We start from the raw sequence: 25,578 nt of genomic DNA, 5'->3' as shown, positions 1-25,578 counted from the left end.
TAGGAATTAAAATGAAAAAAGTTACAAGAACAGAGCTGTGTTCAGGAATTAGTTTGCTGTCATTCCTATACAGATTAAAAGTAGGAATAAAGCATGAAGCTTGTTATGACATGCTGCTAAATGTAACTCTACTCTGTACTCTCTCTCAGCCTATATAACTGTGGGGGAGAGGTATCAAATAATTGAACTGTCAGCTCGAACTGGAGGACACAATATAGCGTGATACCACACCAAAACACATTCACTTTTATTTTCATACACTTGTAATATAACAAAAGTTCTACATATCTCTATATCCCTTTTTTCTTTATCATTTTTTTGATAAGAAATAGTTGAGTTGCTGATGACCTGAAATAATAAAAAAAAATAGCAATGGCAAGACGTATTAGTGGTATTTTTTGTTACATTTATGTTCCCATTGGTTTGTGGAGGTTAAAATATTAATTTAACAGCTCAGTGTTGAGTTTACAATTGCAATATAAAATCTTTTTTCAATTTAATTACTTTCTGGACTTGGCCAGACTCAACTCGCACTCTGCCCCTTTTGGACTCGGACTCGATTTCTTTAAGGGCTTGGTCTCAACTTGAACTTGACAAATGTGGACTCAGACCAACACTATTTAGTTAAAAAAAAAAATTGACAAATATTCTGCTCTCATGGATATCAAACAATTGCAAAGAAAACATGGGTTTAACCAAAATAAAATCTTTGTTAAATATAGGTGTGCAACAGTTATTGGTACCATTTTAGTAAATACTTTGAGCTACCTCCTTTTGCCAAGATAACAGCTGAGTCTTTTCTCCTATAATTCCTGATGAGGTTGGAGAATACATGGCAAGGGATGTGACACCATTCCTCAGTAGAGAATCTGATCCAGATCCTTCAAAATTCGAGGTCCATGCTGGTGGATTCTCCTCTTCAGTTCACCCCACAGGTTTTCTATGGGTTTCAAGTCAGGGGACTAGAATGGCCATGGCAGGACCTCGATTTTGTGGTCAGTAAATCCTTTTTGTGTTGATTTTTGAGGTATGATTTGGATAATTGTCCTGCTGGAAGATCAACCATGGCCCATTATAAGCTTTCAGGCAGTCAGGTTTTCATTTAATCTGTTGATATTTGATAGTCAATGAGGCCATGTATACTAACAAAATGCCCAGGTCCTCTGGCAGAAAAACAGCCCCAAAACATTAAACAGCCACCAGCATATTTAACCGTGAACATGAGGTACTTTTCTTTATGCCTATCTGTGTGTACCAAAACTGCCTCTGGTGATTATTGCCAAAAAGTTCTATTTGGTTTTATCGGACCATAAAACCAGATCCCACTTGAATTTCCTATTGTCTGGCAAACTGAAGACACTTTTTGGATGAGAGTAGAGGCTTTTTTCTTGAAACCCTTCCAAACAACTTGTGGTGATGTAGGTTCTTCAGAATGTAGTTTGGGAGACTTTGTGACCCCAAGACACAACTAACTTCTGCAATTCTCCAGCTGTGACCCTTGAATATTTTTCGTCCACTCAAACATCCTCTTCACAGTATGTTGAGACAATATGGACATGTACAATTCCAGGTTGATTAATGACATTTCCAGTTGACTGGAACTTCTTAATTATTGGCCAAACGGTGGAAATGGGCATTTTCAATGCTTGTGCTACATTCTTATAGCCACTTCCAATTTTGTGAAGCTCAACAACCTTTTGCTGCACATCACAGCTATATTCCTTGGTCGAACCCCTTGCTATGAATTTGGCCTATGTGTTGCCTCATACTTACACCCTGGAAGTCATGGTTGAACAATTTCCTGTTCCTAGTTACCCAGGTGTACTAAAAAATGTCACTGGGAATATACTTAATATATTTTTCTTATCTGAGTTCATAGGCGTGCCAATAATTGTGGCACACACATTTATCATATATTAGCATATATTTACACATATATGATATCCATGAAAGCAGAGTATTTTTGTGAATCTTTTTAACAAAATATCAAAAAGTTAAACAAGAGACAATTTCCACTGCCGCCTTTGCTCATATTTGCCAGTATTAGTGGCGGGCACTGCATTTTATACATGCACACAGTTAAAAAAGGAAGATTTTCCAGACCCAAGTGAGGATGAATTTTAAGAGACTCTTACATTCATATATGAAAATCACAGAATAATAATTCATGAGGCTAAAGCATAAATGTTCAGCCTGAGAGGCGTCAGGCAAGGATGATAAACACTGGGACTCTCCCAGATAAATCTGTGGAGTTGGCAGAGAATGAAGGGAGATAATAAGGACAAATTCACTCATTTATTCTCCTGTATCACCTGTTCCAGGATGTGCAGTACACAGATATAGACTACATGGAGGACAAAAAGGACTTCACTTACGACATGGTGAAGTTCAAAGACCTGCCACAATTTGCTGACTACATGCATGCAGAAGGGCAAAAATATATTCTCATATTCGTGAGTCATCTTTTTTACCTGTCTTTTTATTTGCTCAACTTTTTACCTCTCTTTGTGAAGAGACAGTTTGCAGCAGAAATTTGCTGCCTTTCCACCTGTGCCTCAGCACCTGTGCTGAATTGAAGAATGAATAGCAGCCATCAAGCTGAAAATGTGCTTGTTTTTTTACTTTTTCTTTTTTCTTTTCTTTTTTTTGTCAAAGGATCCCGCCATAGCCACAAGCAAGAGAATCAATGGAGCATACGAGTCATATGACAGAGGAACACAAGCTGAGGCATGGATCACTGAGGCAGATGGAAAGACTCCAATACTGGGAGAGGTAAATAACAATGATGATAAAAATGAAATGCGTGCCTTAAAGTTGGAAATGGTGATAACATCAGATAACATCTGTTCTCTTTTCTGCCCATTCATCCAAAACTTAATACAGTAGATTCCCAAAATCTAACTTCATGCCCAATTATTTTTATAGTAACAAGGTAGATATATTTTTATTACTGTATTCAGGTATGGTTTGTGTTTCCTCCATCTTACTTTTCTAAAACCCATATAGTTTGTTTTATTTTTCAAAATTTTCATATACATCTCTTTTACCTAGTGACACTTTTTTAAAAATCAAAAACTACACATTAACCAATATAACATTTCACAATTATTCTAAATTAAATATAAAGTCAGCAATTAGATCTCAAGACCAAAATACATCCCCTCCCTTCAGGTTTGCAAAAGCTAAAGTTAGGTCTACAAAATGTGGCTGCAAGCTTGAATACTAGTACAACAGTGGGATTTTCTTATTGGTGAGGAAGTCCCACAACTTCCTGGTCTACATCATTATTTTCCTGTTGTTTTCAGAGCATGGAGCTTTATTTGTATTTATAATTTGTACCACCAATGCAGTCATAGCAGGCTCTTACTTGTTAGCTTATACATTTCGCCATACAGTTAACACTCTAGGAGGATGAAGGATAAAGCAAGCTTCACACTATACAAACCTAATTCCAAAAAAGTTGGGACAGTATGGAAAATGCTAATAAAGACAAATAGGAGTGATATGTGCATATACTTTGACTTGTATTTAAACAAAAGCAAAAACAAAATATTTGATGTTCTACCTAATCAACTGCATAGTTTTTGAAGATAAATGTTTATTTTGAAATTGCTGCATGCAGCATGTTCCAAAAAAGTTTGGACAGGGGCAATTTAGGACTAATAGCGATGTGACAAGTTGAAATAAGAAGGTGATGTGAAAGAGGTGAGGCAATTATCTAATTGTAGTATATAAGGAGCCTCTCTTTTTTTTTTTTTTTTTTTTTTTTTTTTTTTTAAAAAAAAGACCTAGTCCTTCATGAACAAGGATGGGTCGAGGTTTGCCAACAGATGTGTCTGTGAATTATCCAACACTCTGAGAACATTCCCCAAACACAAATCGGTAGATTTTGTTTCACCTTCTACTAGTGCACAATATAATTAAAGATTCAAGGAATCCAGTCTGATCATGGTGCGTGAAGGGCAAGGCCAAAAACCACTCCTGAATGTGCATGATCTCCGACCCCTCAGACGTCACTGTCTTAAAAACCATCATGAGTCTGTAATGGATATCCTGACATGGGCTCGGGAATACTTTGGTAAATCTTTGCCTATCAACACCATTCACCGCTGCATCCACAGATGCAAGTTAAGGCTTTACTATGCAAAGCAGAAGCCATATATCAACACTGTCCAGAAGTGCCACCAACTTCTCTGGGCTTGGTGTCATGTGAGATGGAGAGTAGCACAGTGGAATTGTGTTTTGTGGTCTAATGAGTCAACATTTCAAATAGTTTTTTGGAAAAAACAGCCATCATGTTCTCCAGGCCAAAGATGAAAAGGACCATCCAAACTGTCATCAGCATCAGGTCCAATCATGGTATGGGGGTGTGTCAGTGCCCATGGCATGGGTAACTTGCACATCTGTGAGGGCACCATTAATGCAGAATGATATGTACACATTTTGGAGCAACATATGCTGCCATCCAGAGCAGGACAACACCAAACCACATTCTGCCTGGATCACAAGCGCATGGTTGCGTAAGCAGAGAGTGCTGATGCTAGCATGGCCTGCCTGCAGTCCTGACCTGCCTCAGTATGAGAATGTGTGGCACATTATTAAGTTCAAAATAAAGCAACAAAGGCACCATACTGTTGTGCAGCTGTAAAAATGCATAATGGATGAATGGGGAAAATTCTGCTTGCTAAACTTATCCAACTATTGTCTTCAGTGCCCAAATGCTTAATAGGTGTTATTAAAAGAAAAGGTTATGTTACACGGTAGTAAACAGTCCACTGTCCCAACTTTTTTGGGTGTGTTGCAGTCATCAGATTTGAAGTGTATATTTTCAAAAACAAATTAAATTCACAAAGTAAAACTTCAATAATGTGTTAATAATGTGTTTTCAATATAGTACAGGGTGAAATGACTCTTATGTTCTTTTGCATTTTCCATACTGTCCCAACTTTTTCGGAATTGGGGGATGTATGATTTTTGGCCAGATTTTGCTGTCTCACACACCCACACACAAAATTGCACATTGTAAAAGAATTATTTGGTCTTGAGTTCAGACTGGTGGTCTTAGGGCATTTTCACACTTGGACCAAATCCCTGAGTTTGTAACCAGGACCACTTCGGGGCTTGTTTGGAGGATAACTTTCTGTATCATGAATCCATTGCCAGAATTCCATATATCACTTTTGTTCATGGAGGTTTTCAAAATGACTTTTGAGGATGATTTTTAGCCATTCAGATGAGCATGAGACATGCATTTTTTTACTGTGCTCTCAGTGCAAGCACTCGCGCCACAAAGGTGAGCTAATTACAGTGCTTCAGTCCTATGAATGTCTGGTTTTATACACTGATTCAGTCATGTACACTGACTGTAACAACATTTTCCCCACAATCACAAAACTTGCAACAGGAAGCAAAGGTAACAATTTTACCCAATTAAGGTACTTAGTGTGCAGCAATGACCGTGGATAGCTTCTACACCTGATATGGATTGCACCAGGGTTCAGTGGAAGCAACCCCTTGACAACTGTTGTCAAGAGAACCAGGGATGCCAGCCAACTGTGACCAAAGACAGCCAAAGTCTTGGCAGAGCCAGAAATTGTATTTATGAATTTTTTTTAATGTATTTTTTTTTTTTTGTCTAAAAGCCACCAATAGGAGGACAGCATAGGATGACCTTACTTGCAGACAGCTACAAATATAGTAGTGGCAATGACGTAAGCGTAACATGCAGAAAATAACATATTAATATTCCACAAGAAATAAGGAATGGCTATATTTATTTGGATTTTAAGCTACAGATAGATGGTGACAACTGACTGTTTTTGCTCTGAATACCAGAGGTATAGAGCACCTAGAAAGCAGGGCCAAATATGTTGGTCTCAAAGTGTTGTAATCTGGAGCAGTGCACTTAGTGGTGAACGTGGCAACTTCAATAAGCACTAATAGAGGTACACCGGAGAAGGAATTATGCTGCCCCATGCTCAGGTGAGGACCAGCAGATGCAACAGATAATAGGGTTGCCAGATTGGACTAGTTTTAAAAAATTACATGGCCACGCAAATCTTTTATTGCAAATAATCAGGATTAAATCTTACAGTGCAGTCAGTCTGTCTACAGAAACATTTCTCAAGTTTTTTTGCAAAGATTGGGACAGGAAAAGTAGGATTATTAAGCGGATAATGTACATACATCACCACGGTGACCTTGTTTCCCATGCAAAGACTGTGGGGGGGGTGTTCCTTGTTTCAATGACTGAATTTGTGTGGGATATTTTCCAAGTCTTTTGTGTGGATTTTGAGATGTAGTTGGTCTGGAAATGTGCTGAAACCTGCCAATCCTGGTTAGTAATATTAGCTTAACTGTGTTCATCTCGCACACATGCTGTATCAAACACATTTAAATAATGTTATATCTAAAACTGCCTATTATGGATTTACTTAAAAAAAAATCACTAGATAGTAGAATATAGCATAAGTCTAGTCTGATAGCCTCTCAAATGATTTTTATGTAAGGCTATTTGTTCGTAATACCATCCTGCACCACCAAAATCTACAGTCATGAGCTGCTGCCCCTGGAGTGACCGTACATTTAAGAGCATGCCCTTTATTAGCTGTGTGATCTGGGTGTCTTGTTAAATTATTGTTAAAATAGTTGGTGTGATTAATCTCCATTCCATTCATCCATCCAATTTCCAATATTTGAGGTTTTAAGAGATTTCTGAGACATGTATGGTATATTTCATATTATGTGCAGGTTTGGCCTGGACAGACCGTGTTTCCTGACTACACCAAGCAATCCTGCATCAGGTGGTGGGTGGATGAAATCATCCAATTCCATAAGCAAGTGAATCATGATGCAATCTGGATTGTAAGTAACCCTGTGGAATACAAAAACTCTTGTCAAGAGTAAGTTTTTGCTTTGTATTTTGTCACAAATAATGTAGTAGTACTGTATATAGCATGTAATAATGCAGTAATACATAAACTGTGCAGGAAATACTATACAGTGGAACTACTGAGGCGTTACAGCTGGAAAACAGTAGAACATCTTTTGTAAATAGATGTGTATCAGCATCAGTTTGGATTTGTGTAAATGATTTTTTTTTTAATTTTATTTTTTTTATACAAAAAGGCAGTGTTTGTAAGTGATTGGAAGCACATAACTGTATCTGTTTTAATATTTGTTTAAATATTATTCTAAGCTCCTGCCCACTTCTACATTTGTAACCCAACATACTTATTGAAAAACTATACATTGGTGACACATTATCAAAGAATTGTAAGTTTACAATGGGAAATGTGTAAACATTTTGGTTCTCTGCATAATCCAAATCTCTGCAACCTTATCACATTAAGTAAAAGTCACTCATGGCATTTAAAAATGAGGCTTATCATGGTACACAATCATGTACAGTACATTCTGCTCTGGAGACATCCAACAAATTCTCCCAAGCCTGTTAATACTTATTTACATAAGATGTACCACTGTGATCCTCATGAGTTACATAGTAGTTATGTCTAGACTTTATGTAACTACACAGGTATTAGCAGCCCCTAATATTGTGGAACTTAACAGCATAGTGTGTGTGTGTGCACTCTTAGCTGATGTATGCTGAAATCAATAGCTTTTTGAATGCCTCTATAAAATTCTCAGTTTTAATGTGCTAACAATTAGCAGAGCAGAGATAACAGAGCTGAACTAATTGTTGTTCATTTATAAGGACATGAACGAAGTGGCCAGCTTTGTGAAAGGCTCCAGTAAAGGATGTGCTGATAATTCACTGAATTATCCACCGTTCACTCCAAGTAAGTCATATACAGCTCTTGATGTGCAAGTACAAAGTTTTAAACTCAATGCTTTAAGCCTTTTCCCTTGATTTAATCCACTGTATTTAACTCTTCCGCTAATTACCAATAAGTAATTCCTGAATACTTGGATAGGCTCCATCTATGGAGGAGCATTGAGTCATTGCCCCCACCCCAGTTGCAAGTAAAAGTCACATGATATTCATTCTATGACTTCAAATGATGGCCCCAGCAGAGGAGTTTGTTAGCTTAGTTTACGTAAAGCCACAAGCTTGTAGCATTCATTCTGACAATACTGAAACTAATGACCAAAATGAGACAAGATACCCCAATCTCAATCACAAGTAAAGTTCTAGCGTTTTAAAATATGGACAGTCACATTTAAAGATTTATAAATGTGCCCAAACTACTACTACATTATAAGCTAATGTTTGGGGGAAAATGGAAAAAAAAAACATTACTGCCAAATTTTAAGGAATTTACAGGTCTCTAAATCAGGTCTCTAAATAAGTAACTTAAAGATTTTTAAAACTTTGTCTACTGTCATCTATCCAAAGCAAGTAAGCACTCTTCTGTTCTGACAAAAGAGAGAAAAATATGGATGCCTCCCTGCATGCTTGTCATTTAACTCAGGGTTGAGGACAAATTCCAATTTGATGTTTGATGCTACATTTCTATTTGTATCTTTATTTGTTTCTTTCTTATATCAAATAACTTTGATATAATTAAATAAATAAGTAATTAATACTTGAATGAGGTCATTATTTGTCTTCTAATTCATCTTGTTTTGTTTGACACGTTTGACACGTTAACCTCTTTATTGAAAAATGTTCTGAAAATTTCATGGAGAAATGAAATTTACTTCCAGAAGTAAGACTGCTGGAAAAGTGGTCAATGTTGACCCATATTTGGAATTCAATGAGAGAATGGCATATTTCCATTTGTCTAAAATTATTATTTTTTGATTATTTAATTGTGCCTTGGAATAACCTGTTTGATAAATATATGTTTGAATTTAGTTAAACTGGTTAGAGCAGTAAAATCAGTTGTATACTACCATTACCCTTCTTGATGCTCATGAATTATTAAATCTAGGAGATATGCTCCAATGTCAGTTGGATGGCATGCATTTACCATTTTATAGTCCAGGGTGCTCTCTCGCGCTCTCTCTCTCTCACTCACTCACTCACGCTCAGCATCTTACCTCATGGCAGAAATCTCATAAATTGCTTGAAAAAATCCTCATATAAAATTTAAATATGTATGAATATCCTTTTTACAAACATGCACGCACACATACACGTACTTCTCTTATTATCCCTCTGAAGACCTTCCATTGATGTAGTTAATGTGGCTTATTAAACTAATCTAAACTTAACATTAGTAACTACTTTTTAAAAAAAAAAATTTTAATTATTATTTAAAACATTTTTTTTAATTGTTTTTCATAGGCAAATGTCCCCAACAGGTCAAAAATGTCAGATATTCCTTGCGTTTTGGTCCCTGCCAAGATATAAAGATTGTATTTCGTCTGTTACAGAATATCATGTAATATCTCTCTCTCTCTCTCTCTCTCTCTCTCTCTCTCTAGACATCCTTGATAATTTGATGTACAGTAAGACTTTGTGTATGGATGCAAAGCAGGCCTGGGGAAATCACTATGATGTTCACAGTCTTTATGGATATTCCATGGTGCTGGCAACAGAAGAGTAAGTTCTTCAAGGTGTCACATTTGGACGCAAAGGTCTAAGTCCACCACTCTTCTTATTTCATGAGTTATCAAGAACTAATGTATTTTAGTAGAGAAATCATTCTGTAATTCTTTAACCCATTTGAATAGGTCAAGAAAATATTATGTTCTGTTAGAAATAATATTTTTGTCATAAAAAATGCCATTTATGCAATTTATTTGGTTCTTTTATATCTAACAGTAATCCAACAACATTTTGGAAAATACCTCTGTGATCTGCTTCTAATTAAGTATAGTAATAGTAGGAAGTGGACAAAAACAGTTAAATAAAATATCTGAATTGTTGAATTTTTATATTTTATTAATGCAGTTTAAGACTAGCTAGACCTGTAGTGTTTTGCCTTATACATACCACCATAGAAAGTATTTTTTTCTCACAGGAAACATTTTTTTTGAAATAATAATAATAAAAAAAACATGTATAGGTGTTCATATTTTGACCTCTTAATCTTTGATCTCTTTTTCCACTCAGGATGATTTTGAACCATGGTAATTGCTTTACTGGCTTAGTATCAGTAATTATGATAATTGAGATGATGTGATGGGGGAAAAAATGTAGTTGAAATGACTCACAAGTAAGGTTTCACCTGCTCAGTACCCTCCCTGCTTGCTTTCTAACACTCGTGATTTTTCTGTTATTCTCATCCTCTAGGGCTGTGAGGCAAGTCTTTGGCAGCAATCGCTCATTCATTCTCACTCGTTCCTCTTTCCCTGGAGTAGGAAAGTATTCAGGCCACTGGCTGGGTGATAACGCTGCCAACTGGAATGATATTAAATGGGCAATACCCGGCATGCTGGAGTTTAACCTATTTGGAGTGCCTTATGTAAGTACAAATCTTCTATACTCAGAGTGCACTGCCATGACACTGCCATGATATATGTGTATATGTATGTGTATATATAATATGTGTATGTGTGTGTATGTATGTATGTGTGTGTGTGTGTGTACACACCAAGGTCAGACACAAAAACACACAGCTAGATAACAATACACTTTCCATATCGAACATAAACTATCATGACACTGACCATCACTAGCTTCTCACCAAATTAGCGAGTCAAATGTCTTACTTATTCAGCAAGAAAAAGCTAAAATGTCATCACTCCTGAATTCTTATACTTCTTACTTATAGAATTATATTGAAGAGACTCACTCTTTCATTCCCCTGATTTGCTGCCAGTCACTATGTAGTCAGGCTTATTTCATGCCTAAGGCTGGCCATACACTTGAAGAGTTTAAGCCCGACTTTCACCCTCCCCAATGATCGTGGGGGCATGGCCCAATTCGAGGCTTCTCGCTACTGACTTTTGTCCAAACAATACTCAATTGTGTGGTGTCATTATGATTATTTTACTGCTATGGATCGAGTCAAAGCCTCCCCGATCCCAAATCGTAAATATCAAACATGTTTGAACTCTTGATCGGGCTGCCAGTGGCGGGATACCTGTAATAGCCAATGGGGTGTCGCGTGCTTTTATAGCAGAAACATGGCAACCGCAAACACGCCATGGGAGAGATGACCTCATGTGTGGGGTTTTTTTTTTGTTTTGTTTTTTTTTTTTTTTTTTTGTTTCCCTTTCTTCTGCAAAATATAATGCACACCAGGAGAACCAGCTGATGACGTCGATCGTCCTCCATATTTGTTTTTCTTTTGAAGTCACGTTTGAAAATCATGAGTTTCTATGAGATCTTGTGTCTGTGAAATCGTTACTACAATTGACAGGTGTGTGGCTTCACAGTCTGGCCAAATCATCTAGTGTGTGCGTTCTTAGGATCATAATGTTAAAAATCAGTTGAAACTGTCCTTTTGTCCATGGTTTCCAACGGTTTTAAAATTAAAATAAAAAATCGTTAATATAAAAAATCGTCTAGTGTGTCCCAGGCATTAGGTTGTGTAATGATATTGTTTGACATATCTGAGATGGCTTATAACCAGGATTAGGAAGGTTGCTTTAAAAATGTATTCTGCTACAGTTACAAGTTACTTCATAAAAAAAAAAAAAAAACATAATCCAAGTATCACAATATGAAAGTAATGTAATCTGATTACTTTTGGATCACTTCAAGGTCACATATGTATATAAAGTCAACAGAAAAGCAATATGATATGATAGCAATACAATACTTTTATTTAGAGCTTATTTTAGAGCTTAAAAACATGTTCAATGTTTTAATAAAATAAATTAATTTGTTGCTCATAGAAGTCACAACTGGCAAGAGAGAACCATAACTTCTTGATCATCATGCAGCTGTCTATATTGTTATTTCAAAAGCAGGACTCCAGACAATAAAACCCATCAAGGAGCCTTTGGCTCCTATAAGGGAGGAGAAAAAAAAACAAACAAAAAAAAACAGCCACCAAATGATTTAAGTACCACCTACGAATAAACTTGCGTAAATTTTTTTTTTAAAAAACACTCACTTTCAGTCATCCTGTCATATGTGTGTATGTCTGGCCAGCACTTTCATCCAAGTTCACTTAAAGTGGGAACTGAACATCTTTTCCAACTTGAGAACTATATACAGTTACAAAGAATTGTTCTTCACACAGAATCTGAGTTAGTGTCACTGAGCATAGTTATGTCAGCATCACTTGACCATTGAGTGTAGTTTGGCATCCTCCTCTGTTTTTGCAGAAAGCCAGCATTTGACACATGGTTCACGATCAAACTGTTGAAGTGATGGGCCCTCTGTGCTGATCCTGATCAAGCTTTCCAAGGTTGAATTGTGTACTTTTGGTTTTATCCTATTTTGGGCTGAAAAGCCACATTCACACTGAGCAGCCACAATTGGTAGGACAAGCAATATCTAAACTAGGTGCATACTGGGCAAAACACATGCTGTGTCGTCAAACGTCTTGCATATATCCAGTCAATTTTTATTCATTAGAAATATCTGCGAGGTAAATTTGGTTAAAGGCAAGTCTACAATTACAATCATATAGGCGGTGTTGAATTTTATTTTTAGCTTCGGTCATGCAGTTCACATTCACGAGACACTGCTTGTGTCAATTGTGTTTTTTGTGGAGCACTGTGTGATTATATCACCACAATCTTTTTTATGCTTTAGACTATCGCCCTGTTTTCCTGCAGTCTCTTTCTTGAAATGGTTTGTTCCGTAATGAAATCCATTTTCCCCGCTATTTCTCTGCCCGCTTTGGGGAAAAAAACCTTTTCTGTGTGATCATACCTGAGCCATGCAAATGCTTGAATCCAAGAAGTCTTACATTGCTTTTTTGCAATTTTACTTTTGTGTTTATTGATTGACATGGAAAGATGATCCTCTGTGTCTCTGTCGTTTTCTATCTCTCTCATGCTGGCACAACTGGAGCCTGCACGAGAGAGATAGACAGAGATGAGGACTGTTTGGGGGAGAAAGTCTGATATTTTTCGTTTTGACGTCTTTCTGATGCGGAAAGCTGATCCTCACTTTCCCAGTAGTTTGGTGCTCTGGATTAATTTGAACTCGGAGACTGCTTTTTTCCACACTGAAACTCTCACGTGCAGCCTCTCATTTTATTACATCAACGCAATAAATTATGTGACGGGCTACTCCTCACAGAACATTAAAAAGACATTACATGCAAATTTTTGTATTTTATACAAAGTGTTTTACGGCTTGCTCCCGTTTCATCATGGGGAATAGTGCACACTTTCTGGGTGAAGTGTCTAGGGATGTAGCATGCGATGGCAGCCTCGCGAGGCTACGCATGGTAATGCCTACATTAAGCAGCTTGACTCGCGACTCGCACTCTTCTCCGAAGTGAGTTGGGTTTCAGAGCTGCTACCGAGGCAGCTAGCCGTCTCAGGTTAGCCTTTTTCTCCCCTGTGAAAGTAAATCCCTCACACTGCAGAAACTCCCCTTTATTCCAGAAGTGCATGACAAAATATCAGGCTTCTGGGGGGAAAACCATGCATAAGCCGTATTTATAACCCCATGATGGTGGATTATTCGGTCATTGTGGGGAATGAATGGCATGGCTGTTTAGCTATGCTGAAGGTGGAGGAGGTGCTTGTGAGCTCCATCGCTGGCAGGTAATTAGGGTGGATGGCTTTGCCATCCAAGCCACCATGTAAGGCCAACGTGGCATTGGTAGGCAAGGCCTATGCGGTAGTAGTCTTGCTTGTGGATCACTGCAGACAATGACAGTGTTGCAGGCATACCAAGCAGACCTGCTGAGTGAGCTTGACATATGGCAGCATTCAGCCATTTACTTCCCTGTTGTCTCAAGTTCACCCGGGCATCCAAGAGTGGAGTCCGAGCCAGCACTAGTGCGAGGGAGACCCAGAAGGCGAGTGTGGCAGCCCGCAACCCCCGCAGACAGCCAGGGGAACCGGGCAGCTACAGTAGCGGCCTGCTACTAGGCCTGATCTGAGAATGGTCATAAAGGCCAAGCAGGCGAAGAAGAGTGGTCCTGAGGGGATGTGGAGGGACGTATCAGGGGACATGAGGTTGTTCGGGAAGTTAGCCCCCAGTGCTACTGTAGGGCCTCCCCTAGCCAACGCAGTCCCAAGTTTTCAGTGTGCTCTGGTCAGCGAGCTGTCACAGGGCAACGGAAATCTGATGCTTTCCCTCCAATAGAATGTGGAATAGTTAACGTCACTAAAAGACCATCTGGCTGCGTGGAAACTACTGCCAAATGTGTCTCCATGGGTTCTGTCTAAAGTAGAAAAGGGGTACCGTTTATAGCTCGACCCCCCCCCCCCCCTCCCCCAAGTTCAGAGGTGTGCTCACCACAGTAGTCGGCACAGACCAGAGCCCGACGTTAGCGCAGGAAGTAAGATCCCTCTTGGACAAAGGGGCCATAGAACATGTACCTCGTTCCCTGAGGAAGGGCGGTTTTTACAGCCGTTACATCCTGGTCTGCAAAAAATAGGAGTGGCAGCCAATTTTAGATATGCGTCATCTGAACTGTAGTCTTCGGACATACAGGTTCAAGATGCTGATGCCCAAACTTATCGTTCCACAGATTCAGTTTGAGGACTGGTTTGTGACGATAGATCTAAAAGGTGCATATTTCCACATAGAAATATCACTAGCTTTATCCCCTCGCACCTTCACAAAGTGCATGGATGTCATTCTGGCTCCATTGTGACTCCAGGGCATCTGTGTACTAAACTACCTGGACAACTGGTTAATTCTAGCACGATCCAGGGAACTGGCGCTTCAACATCGAGATGTTCTCGTCCTCATGAAGAACTTGGGGTTCAGGTTAAACCTCAGAAAATATGCTTTCCCCAGTGCAGTGGACAACTTTTCTAGGTGTTAAGGATTCTACTACTATGAGGGCGTTTCTATCCCCAACATGCGTAGGTTCAGTCCTATCAACACTGAGCAAGATAAAGCTGGATCTTGGGAGACTATTGGCGCTTATGGGCCTATTGCACAGGAGACCGTTCAGTGGTGGCTGAGAAGTTGGGGGTTTCGTCCAAGGACTAAACCCCTGAGAATAATCAGTGTCACGCGGTGATGCCTACGTGCACTGAGAATTTGAGTGTCCCCAGTTTCTGTCCTCGGGTCACACTCTAGGGGTGTCTCCTTAGCGCAAGAAGGTAATCACGGACACGTCCCTCATGGTCTGGAGCACGGTCTTAGACAGCTGTCCAGCTCATGGTCTCTGGTGTGGCCCTCATCTGGAGCGGCATATAAATTGCCTAAAAATGTGGGCCATATTTCTAGCACTGAAATTCCTTTTTCCTCAATTGAGGTCACCATGTGTTTACAGACAACACAGCGGTGGTCTCATATATTGACCACCAGGGAGGATTATCTCCATGCCCCCTGTTCAGGCAGGTGCAACTAATTCTTCTCTGGACAGAAGGAAAGTTTGTCAGTGAGTGTAATGTACATTCTGAAAGGGGTATCCTTACAGGATGTGTGTGCTGCTGCAGGGTGGTCTACGTCAAACACATTCATTCATTATTATAGCCTGGATATTCACCCGGGTTCGAGTGTATTGCAGTGACCCTCAGGCTTGGGTCTTTTTAAACAGGCCATACACTCTGTATGATGGGGTAGGTATTCTCGTTCCCATAGTGTTATGCTAAACGCAACGTCAAAGTTCCCTTTGAAAGGGAACGTCTGGGTTACGCATGTAATCCTGTTCCCTGAGAAAGGAGTGAGATGTTGTGTAGCTTTGTCATACCGGGGCAGGCCTGTGAATTGCGTCTTTGCTTCAGATAATAGAGGCTGATGGCGCGGTTCACAGATGCCATATTTATCACGTGATGCACTTAATTGCCACGTCACCTGATCATGGCAGGCCTATAAATAGGCATGATTTTACACAAGCTTCAGATGCTGGTCATGCGCGAGAGGCGCTCCCTATCGTGTTATGCTAAACGCAACGTCTCGTTCCCTTCTCAGTGAACAGTGTTGCATGTGTAACCCAGATGTTTCATTACCCTCATTTGCCAGGGTCTACACTTGATATGGGCACTGTAACTTTAAAAATACATTTTGACTGAGGTTCAGTAGCCATCCATCTGTAAATTGTTCTTGGGTGTGGTTTCAAGTTATATTTATAAAATGCTTAAAATTTTAGGCACTCAAGTCACACACTAGATATACATATCATGAAATGTAAGAGAAACTAGCATATCCAGAGCCTTGCTATACTAGTTGACTACACTGACCTTCCTTCCCCATTTTTTAGCATGAAATAAGTATGAGAAACCACAATAAAGTAATCTCTTCAAGCTTTGTAGAGTTTATAAATGTGTTTGTAGCATGTTAAAACAGAATTAACCATACTGAAATGATGTAACAATCCCATAATGCAGCATGAGGTGAAGTCGTTTCCCAAGCCCTATAGGGAAATTGAGTAACAAGCTAAAAATTCCCAATATTCTTAACTTTAATGTCAGATACAATTATAGGTTGATTGATTAAGTTTGTAACTAATATGAAGGATAACATTATATAAATGCCCCTGTATTTTCTGTGAAACCCTTCAGAGAAGACAACGTCTATTGACAGGAGAAAGTATATTCACTAGAAAAAATAAACATTAAATGATTCTGATTGTTTCAAATAAAAAAAAAATAAAAAATGCACTTGGAACTATACTGTAAGCACTGCAGTGCACTTTGGGGCATTTGTTAATCAGAGTGAAATTATTTGAGATCTTAAATTGCATGCCATATTTCAACAACAACAACAAATAAAATTAAAATAGTCAGAATTTTACTACATTCAGCAATTGATTTTCAGTAATGGTTTAAGTTTAGTTTAATTACCTTTATGTGCCCAGAATGCTATAACTTGGCAACATATAATAGGATGTAAAAATAGTGTCACTCATTTAAGAAAATTCACTTCACCTGGTAAAATAATATACAAATAAAACAGCAATTTTTTACAATTCTTTTTTCTTTTCAATAACTCCCTCTTAATCCTGTACCATTTTCTTCTTGGTCTTAATCCTGTACAATTTCCATCCTTTCTGTGTACCAATTAATGGCATCTTGCACTCTCTAATGACCAAACTCGCCCTTGGGCTGATTTAAAGACAGTATCAGGTCGATTTATAAAATTCACCAGCTCAGGAACTTTATAATACAATAATATCTTAGTTTTAAAGATGTTATTGTACACCATTTTAAAATGTATTATATATATATATATATATATATATATATATATATATATATATATATATTTAAGCATTTTGTTGGCTGCAGAATTAATGAAAACCAATGGATATTGAAGACATTTAGAAGAAATAAAAAACAGGACTATTTTACCAGAAACGAATTTAAGCAGAATTCTTTGGCATTAATCAGTGTACCTGGTTTGAATGAGGAACTAAGAACAATTTATTGTCAGTTTATCTAGCCTGATGTAAAAAATAAACCTACAGAATTATTATATTCGTTTTCATAAATGTTATCTTGATGCATTACAAATGATTATGCAGAGGCATACAGAAGTAATAATGAAGAACTGTTTACATTAAACATAGCAGGGATCAGAAAATAAGCAGGCAGGTACAAAACAAATGAAACCATGAGAACACTATGCAACTTACTTGGGACAGTGGAGAACAAAGCAAAATCCACTTAGTCAAGTCAAGTGAGGTTTTGTTATTCCTCTATATAGCTTGTATACTTTGGAACAAAATGTAATTTCTTTGGGGCCATGGTGCAACATAGAACAGCATGCAAGACTAAATAAAGTGCAAATACACAGTGTAAGATGACTACAAGACAGTAAATATACAGAACAGAAAAATAAATACACAGAACATGGGATGTAAACTGTAAACTATTGAGTAATGTAGCAGCACAAGTATAGCAGCAATATTGGCAGCAAAATGAGCTCCATAACATTAAAGTCACTAATGCAGCTATGTAAAGTGTGGTGTTCAGTGGTAATGAGTCTTACTGGGTTAGGTGTTTGCTGCCTCCCAATGCTCACCTGGGCTAGTCAAAGTGTTGAGTAATCTGAATGCCTCAGGGAAGAAATTGTTGCAGAGTCTGCTGGTTGTGGCACAGATGCTCATGTACTTGGTGAAGGGTCCATGAGAGGAGACTTTTGCAATACTGGTTGCTTTGTGGATGCAGCAGTTGTTGAATGAGGTGTTGATGTTGGATAGAGAGACTCTGATGATCTTTTCAGCTGTTCTCACAATTCGCTGTAGGATCTTGTGGTCAGAGGCTGTGCAGTCCAGTACCACACGGTGAGACAGCTGGACAGTATTCCCTCTATTGTCCCTCTGTAGAAGGACGTGAGGATGGGAGGGGAGAGTTTGGCCTCTTCAGCCTCTGCAGGATGTGGAGGCACTGCTGGGCCTTCTTGTGCACACCAAGAAACTTGGAGCTTTTGATTCTCTCCACAGTTGTTCCATTGATGTGCAGTGGTGAGTGGTCTACTTGGGTCCTCCTTAACTCAACAATCATCTCTTTAGTCTTATCAACATTAAAAGATATGCTGATGAGGCCCACAACTGTAGTGTCATCAGCAAACTTGATGATGTGATTAGAACTGAACTTTGCAGTACAGCCATAAGTCAGCAAGGTAAACAGCAGTGGACTGATCACACAGCCCTGGTGGGTGCCGGGTGCAATGTGGTAGTGCTGGAGGTAGAGTTGCCAATCCTGACCGACTAGGGTCTCCCAGTCAGAAAGTCCAGGGTCCAATGGCAGAGGGATGTCTGACACAGCAGGTTCAGTTTTGTTAGCAGTTTTTTGGGATGATTGTGTTGAATGCTGAACTGAAATGTATGAGCAGCATCCTTACATAGTTGTCCTTTTTTGTCTAGATGAGTCAGAGAAAGATGCATCCAAAGGATGGTAGCAGATATGGAATCCATTATTGAACGGTTGGGACATTAGGCATACTGAAATAGGTCTGTTGTGTGGGAAGACTGCTCTTTGTGTTTCATGACTAGCTGCTCGAAGCACTTCGTGATGTTAGGTGTGAGTGCAACCGGCTGGTGGTCATTCAGGCAGGACACATGTTTTCTTCAACACAGGGATGATGGTGGTCATCTTGAAGCACACAGGGACAACTGCTTGGTGCAGGGAAATGTTGAAGATTTCTGTGAGAACATCTGCTAGCTGATCAGCACATTCCCAGAGCACCCAGCCAGGTATGTTTTCAGAACCTGCAGCTTTCTGTGAATTAACTCTGGACAGAGTTTTCCTGACATTTGCTCCCAAAGAGAAAGTACTTGGTCAGTGGGAATTGGGGTAGTCGCTGACATGTTTTTCTGTGCTTCGGACTGTGTGTAGAAATTGTTCAGTTCATCTGGGAGCGGGGCATCATCATCACAAACAAGTGGTGTAGCTTTGTAGTCTGTGATGGCCTGAATGCTTTGCCACATGCCTTGTGTCCTTTGTTTTTATGAAGTGACTGTGGATGCTTTCTGCATAGTTGTGCTTTGCCTCTTTAATAGCCTGTGACAGATTGGCCCTTGCTGTGAGTAGGGCTGCCTTGTGATCAGACCTGAAGGCAGTATCTCAGGTTTTCAGCAGCAAGCGCACTTCAGCAGTCATCCACAGTCTCTGGTTTGTGCATATGGTAATGGTCTTGAAGGAAGTTACATCATCTGTGCACTTGCTGATGTAGCCAGTCACTGATGTGAATTCTTCCAAGTCTGTGGTGTTGTGGTATGTAGCAGCCTCTCTGAACATATTCCAGTCTGTGTGCTCAAATCAGTCCTGAAGTGCTGATATGGCTCCCTCAGACCAGGTTCTCACCTGTTTCAGAGCCAGTTTGGCACGTTTCAGAAGTGGTCTGTATGCTGGGATTAACATAACAGAAAGGTGGTCCGAGTAGCCATGGTTGGAGCAGAGTGCAGCTTTGTAAGCACTGTGAATGTTTGTGTAAACAAGGTCTAAACCAGGGGTTGCAAAATTAAAGTGTAGTGGTTTTTTGGCAGCACTTATTTCAGATATGTGTGGTTAAAGTACACTTAGAGTAAGGAAATCCTGGCTTAGAATACTTAAACAAGGCTTGTAAGAACTGGAGGTAACACAGCAATGAACAAGTAAAACAAATGAGCAATGAGGAAGAGAGACAGGATTTATATGAACAGTAAACTAAGACCAAATAGGGGAAGCGGAAACCATAATGGTCAGATGAGATCACAGGACAGTGGGAATCAAAAGGGGTCAAAATTTTGAAATGCAATGCAGCACACAATATGTGATCACAGATTAACAAGTGGTGAAAATCAAATGTTCTCTTTGAAAATACAATGTTCTAAACAAATACATTAAGTCATGCATAGCAGAAACATGATACTGGGTTGCATTATTATTTTGCCAAGAATTTGTCATTGTCATGTATTTCTCCCATCTTGTTGTGTAATCCAGGTGTATCCAGTCTAGTCTGTTGGATCATGAATTTCTGAGCCTTGTTTTCCGTGTTCTAGTTTCTCTTGGTTTAGGCCTGTATCTGTTTGACTTATCTTTAAATATTACTAGGAAGACCTTATCTGCTTGTGCACTGATGCCCAACACAATTCATCCAAAAATTAAAAAATAAAAAAATAATAAGAAGAAGAAGAATAAAGTGATTGACATGACCAAAATCTCACCAAAAACATGGTGAGCTTTTACAATCAGCAACTGAGTCGGATTTTAATTGATCTGTTGTGTTGAGAAGCAGAAATCAAACAGGAATGGGGAAAAAAAAAAAATTTGTGCCATTGATTGAATTAAGAAAGCCCAAAACAAGACTGCCATGTGGAGCAGGTGGATTACTGGGTGGATAATGCAAACACATTTATGTACCAGCATGACTGTTAGAGTTTCTCTGTTGATATAACACATTTTTTCAAACTAAGGTCAACGCTTTCATAATTAACATATCAACATTATTAAAATAATTAACACACCTACTGTATCTGAACAGTAAGTGGTTTTTTTTTTTTATTTATTGTTATTTATTTATTTTTGTACATGCCTTTGTTTCTGTGCTAACCATGTCTCTGAAACTGTCCAGTCAATGGTCTCTTACTGATTGTGTTCACGTGTTCTGCATTTGGCTATTTTTTTTAAAAAATTTGTTTTCTTATAGCCCTTATATGTCAATGTTCATAGTAAAGTCTCATGGTACATTACTGAGCATTTGTCTCCATGTAGTGTACCTGTTCTACTTCTCATTGCTTTTGACTCATGCCTGTGTACTTGACTTATCAATAGGGATACTTACATGAACCCTGTTTGCCTGTGCTTGGATTCCTGCTTTGAACAAAACTGGATGGCAATTCAACTTGCACATTTTTCTCACTTTCAAATAATTTTCATTTACCCCAGGCTGAGGCCAGCTGGGTTAGCAAAGCACACAACACAGGACCGGTCAGATTTTTTTTTTCTAGATACCTAAAACAATCTGGAGCCTAAAAAAACAATAACAAAGATGGGCCTGGAGAGCAAATGGCACAGAGAAGAGGTGCAAGGATAAGAGGAGGTAAAATGGTTGATGGAGAGAAAGGGCAAATAGTAGAATAGGATAGAGGAAGAGTGGAAAAGTAAAACAGATGGTGGTAGAAGGAGAGGACAGGTAATAAGAAAGAGATGACTTGAATGTGAGTATTGAATTGATCCACCATCCATCAAGATAAAAGGAAGACATGCATCAAGACACTCTCCTGACACTATGGTAGTGGAATGAGCTTTCCTGGCTGTCCAAACAGCTGAGTCAGCAGCCGTCTTCAAATGAAGACTGAAGAGCTACCTCTTGACTAAGCAATTAAAAAAAAAAAAAAAAGAAAAAACAATTGCATTGTATTTGCTGCTGTACCAGCTTGTTGCACAAACTACTCCTCTAACAGATTAAGATTGATCTTATTATTAGACCCTGCCTATTTGTGCTAGCATAAGGATATATATATATTTTTTTTGACTAAGACTACAAAGCACCTCTGTAAGTCAATCTGGATAAACTGCCAAATGTTGTAAATGCAAATCTAAGGTGATGATGAGGAAGAAATTGGAGTGGAACAGCACAAAGAAACAGGATTGCAAATGAGATGAAGGCCTTCAACCATGAGACAATACTGTCTTGGGGCCATCTAAGCAGTAAGGTTGTTATAATAATAATAATAATAATAATAATAATAATAATAATTAGTAGTAGTATTTTTATTATTATTTCAGTGACATTCTCAAAAGCTAGACAAGAACAACTGGAATTGAGGCAATGTATGGTGGTTTGGGACACTGCTGAATGTTCCACAATTCAGCAGTGGTATCCAAGGGGATTGAAACATATCTGCTTTTCCTAATGGTGTTTTGTCCACCATATTCACCATTTCTGAATTCGGTTGAGTTTCATTCTTTCTAAAGTTCAAACGCATATGAAACACAGGCCATGGAATATGTCCCCCCCCCCCCCCCTGCCATTTCAGAAACTGCAAAATATTACATGTTCCTTTTCCTAAAAGCTATTTTACATACCTTGAAAAAATAATGTCGTTTGTGCATGTTCTGGAACTAAAGCTGAATTATTTAATCAAAAGATAACAGGTTTGTAATTTTGGATTTTCACAGGTGTGCTAATTGGTTTAAAAGCATTGACCTCAGTTTGAAAAACATGTTATATCAATTAGAAAACTGTAATATGCTAATTACATTACCTCTCAGTAGGAAATGATTAAGAGTGAATTCAATTTGCATTTTAACAGTTAAATATTTTGATTTTCATATTTTCATGCAGATCGGTGCAGATATCTGTGGCTTTTTTGACGACACAACCGAGGAGCTGTGCACACGCTGGATGCAAGTGGGAGCCTTTTATCCATTTAGTCGTAATCACAATGCTCAGTACTACAAAGTAAGTATATGTAGTAAATAAAACATGACTGGAAACAGTAAAATTATGTACAGTATAATCTCCAGGTGTAAATAATTACATTGTTGAATTAACAATTATAATGCTCTATTAATACACACTTGCACAAACACAAACCCCCAGGGGCTGTCAACAGGTCCAAATCCTCACTTTCATAAAAACATACTTTTTTCTATTCATTTACTTATGGTTACTGATTGATTCATAGTACTTACGGAACAATACACTTTATGAAGTATAACTGAATTTATAGTTAACACATACAGCGATTGTTTAAGTCTCACACTTTTGGTAAAAGTTATAATTGTTTTGTAAAAGTGACTGTCTTCATTTGCATTAAGCTAAACTAATAGAAAGACACAGGTTTTAACTGCAGCTGTAATTATAAATTCAGCTTTTTGAGTTACTGCAACATTTAATGTAACAGTTAAGCAATAAGGGTAAATTTCAGTACAACATTATGAGAGTTAAGTCCACAATTGTGATGGTAGTTAAACACTAATAGCTTATTTAACACCACAATATAACACTGAAGTTGTTAAATCATTGCTCTAGCTGTTTTAGGCATGAGTTGTATGCTGTGTTAGTTTAAGGGTTTTCTAAGCCTTTCAGAGGAAATGGGTTCAAATGAAGTACTCCAGAATTAGAACATATAAATATGAAATAGATGAACTGAGATGGACTGAAGTGAACTCAGAAATGTTAACTTACTTTTTATTATTAAATATACAGATTATATACAAAATATAAAATAAATACAAAATGATCGTGCATGCTAACTGGATGAAAGAAACAAGTGCAAACATTTGTCTATTAACAGAAAAAAAAATTGTAGCAGCAAGATTGGCAACATGTGTCCCATGCTGGACATGAGATAATGCTGTAATTTTGTAGTGTAAGTGTGCAGTGATGTTTTTTTAGATGGATGCTGTGAAGGGTCTAAAGTCTCACTGACTGTTTACATTGACAGCAGTAATCTAATTATTGACCATACTCTGAGTAAGATAATAATGTGATTAAGGTGTTCACATGAGTCGCTTTTAGAATACTCCTATCATGTTCCCATTTTACATGTTTTAGAACATAATTAGATTAACAGCCCGCGTTATTACGTCACCGCGCCACGCCGTCCGACATCCCTCCAGAAATTCACGTATCAACATACAGTTCATCTTCGTTATGGTACCGTATACAGTTTTGGGTGTTTATTATTTTTTTTACGACCGCTTTAAGTGCAGTTAATTATTTGTCATGCTATATGTGCTAATAGACAACTGCTTGAAGCCGTGGGCTGTGTCCCAAACCGCATACTTACCATCTACATAGTAGCCGAGATGCATGTATTTTTCCCCACTACAGGCCTATAGTAGGCAAGTATGCGGTTTGGGATGCAGCCGAACTCTCTTGTTTGCTGTAAAACTGCCGTGTGTGATCGTATCCTGTCGCAAAATGCGGTGAAAACTTACACGACGTTCATAATGTGATTAAGGTGTTTACATGTCTATAATACACGTCCATAATGCGACTAAAACAGGAGTACTCCACCTGTCTTAATTCGATAATTGCTTACTTTGAGTATGACCTTAATTAGATTACAGTAATTAAAAATTGCTGTTTACATGGTAGTTTCTTAATCAAAGTATGGTCTTAATCGGGTTAAGAGTGGATTATTGTTGTCCATGTAAACGCATTGAATGTCTAATATGAAGTGTACATTACTTATTGTAATCTACTATTTTACAGTAATTGGCTCACCAAGCACATGCCTTTAAGAAACAGCTAATTTGTCAAATAAATATGTCCACATGTTTAAATTTTTTTACTTGCAGTGCTGTTTTTAAAGTACCAGTGAGTCAAGGTTGCAGGTGTAATTTTATACTGTAAGTTTAAAAAAAAAATATTAAATGTTATGCAGTCTACAGTGCATCCGGAAAGTATTCACAGCGCTTCACTTTTTCCACATTTTATGTTACAACCTTATTCCAAAATGGATTAAATTCATTGTTTTCATCAAAATTCTACAAACAATACCCCATAATGACAACATGAAAGAAGTTTCTTTGAAATCTTTGGAAATTTATTAAAAATAATAATAAAAAAAGGACATGTACATAAGTATTCACAGCCTTTGCCATGACACTCAAAATTGAGCTCAGGTGCATCCTGTTTCCACTGATCATCCTTGAGATGTTTCTACAACTTTACTGGAGTCCACCTGTGGTAAATTCAGTTGATTGGACATGATTTGGAAAGGCACACACCTGTCTATATAAGGTCCCACAGTTACCAATGCATGTCAGAGCACAAACCAAGCCAAGAAGTCCAAGGAATTGTCTGTAGATCTCCGAGACAGAATTGTATCAAGGCACAGATCTGGGGAAGGGTACAGAAACATTTCTGCAGCATTGAAGGTCCCAATGAGCACAGTGGCATCCATCATCCATAAATGGAAGAAGTTTGGAACCAACAGGACTCTTCCTAGAGCTGGCCGCCTGGCCAAACTGAGTGATCAGTGGAGAAAGGCCTTAGTCAGGGAGGTGACCAAAAACCTGATGGTCACTCTGACAGAGCTCCAGCATGTCTCTGTGGAGAGAGGAGAACCTTCCAGAAGAACAACTATCTCTGCAGCACTCCACCAATCAGGTCTGTATGGTAGAGTGGCCAGACAGAAGCCACTCCTCAGTAAAAGGCACATGAGAGCCCGCCTGGAGTTTGCCAAAAGG

General features: G+C 38.4%; 1 protein-coding gene across 1 annotated transcript in view; it reads left to right on the top strand.

Annotated features, from left to right (window-relative positions):
* The window catches only part of si (sucrase-isomaltase (alpha-glucosidase)), a 147,521-nt gene that overhangs the window by 39,071 nt on the left and 82,872 nt on the right, over positions 1–25,578 (top strand). Inside the window, exons 11-17 of the mRNA XM_053623442.1 lie at positions 2,322–2,453; positions 2,656–2,772; positions 6,751–6,864; positions 7,718–7,802; positions 9,394–9,511; positions 10,205–10,376; positions 22,721–22,837. Of these exons, the coding sequence (XP_053479417.1) occupies positions 2,322–2,453; positions 2,656–2,772; positions 6,751–6,864; positions 7,718–7,802; positions 9,394–9,511; positions 10,205–10,376; positions 22,721–22,837 (855 nt within the window). The remainder of the gene's footprint in view (positions 1–2,321; positions 2,454–2,655; positions 2,773–6,750; positions 6,865–7,717; positions 7,803–9,393; positions 9,512–10,204; positions 10,377–22,720; positions 22,838–25,578) is intronic.

The sequence above is a fragment of the Ictalurus furcatus genome, chromosome 4 (assembly GCF_023375685.1).
Source record: "Ictalurus furcatus strain D&B chromosome 4, Billie_1.0, whole genome shotgun sequence".
NCBI classification, from domain to species: domain Eukaryota; kingdom Metazoa; phylum Chordata; class Actinopteri; order Siluriformes; family Ictaluridae; genus Ictalurus; species Ictalurus furcatus.
The sequence above is the reverse complement of the archived record's forward strand: the minus strand, read 5'-3'. Positions and strand labels throughout refer to the sequence as shown.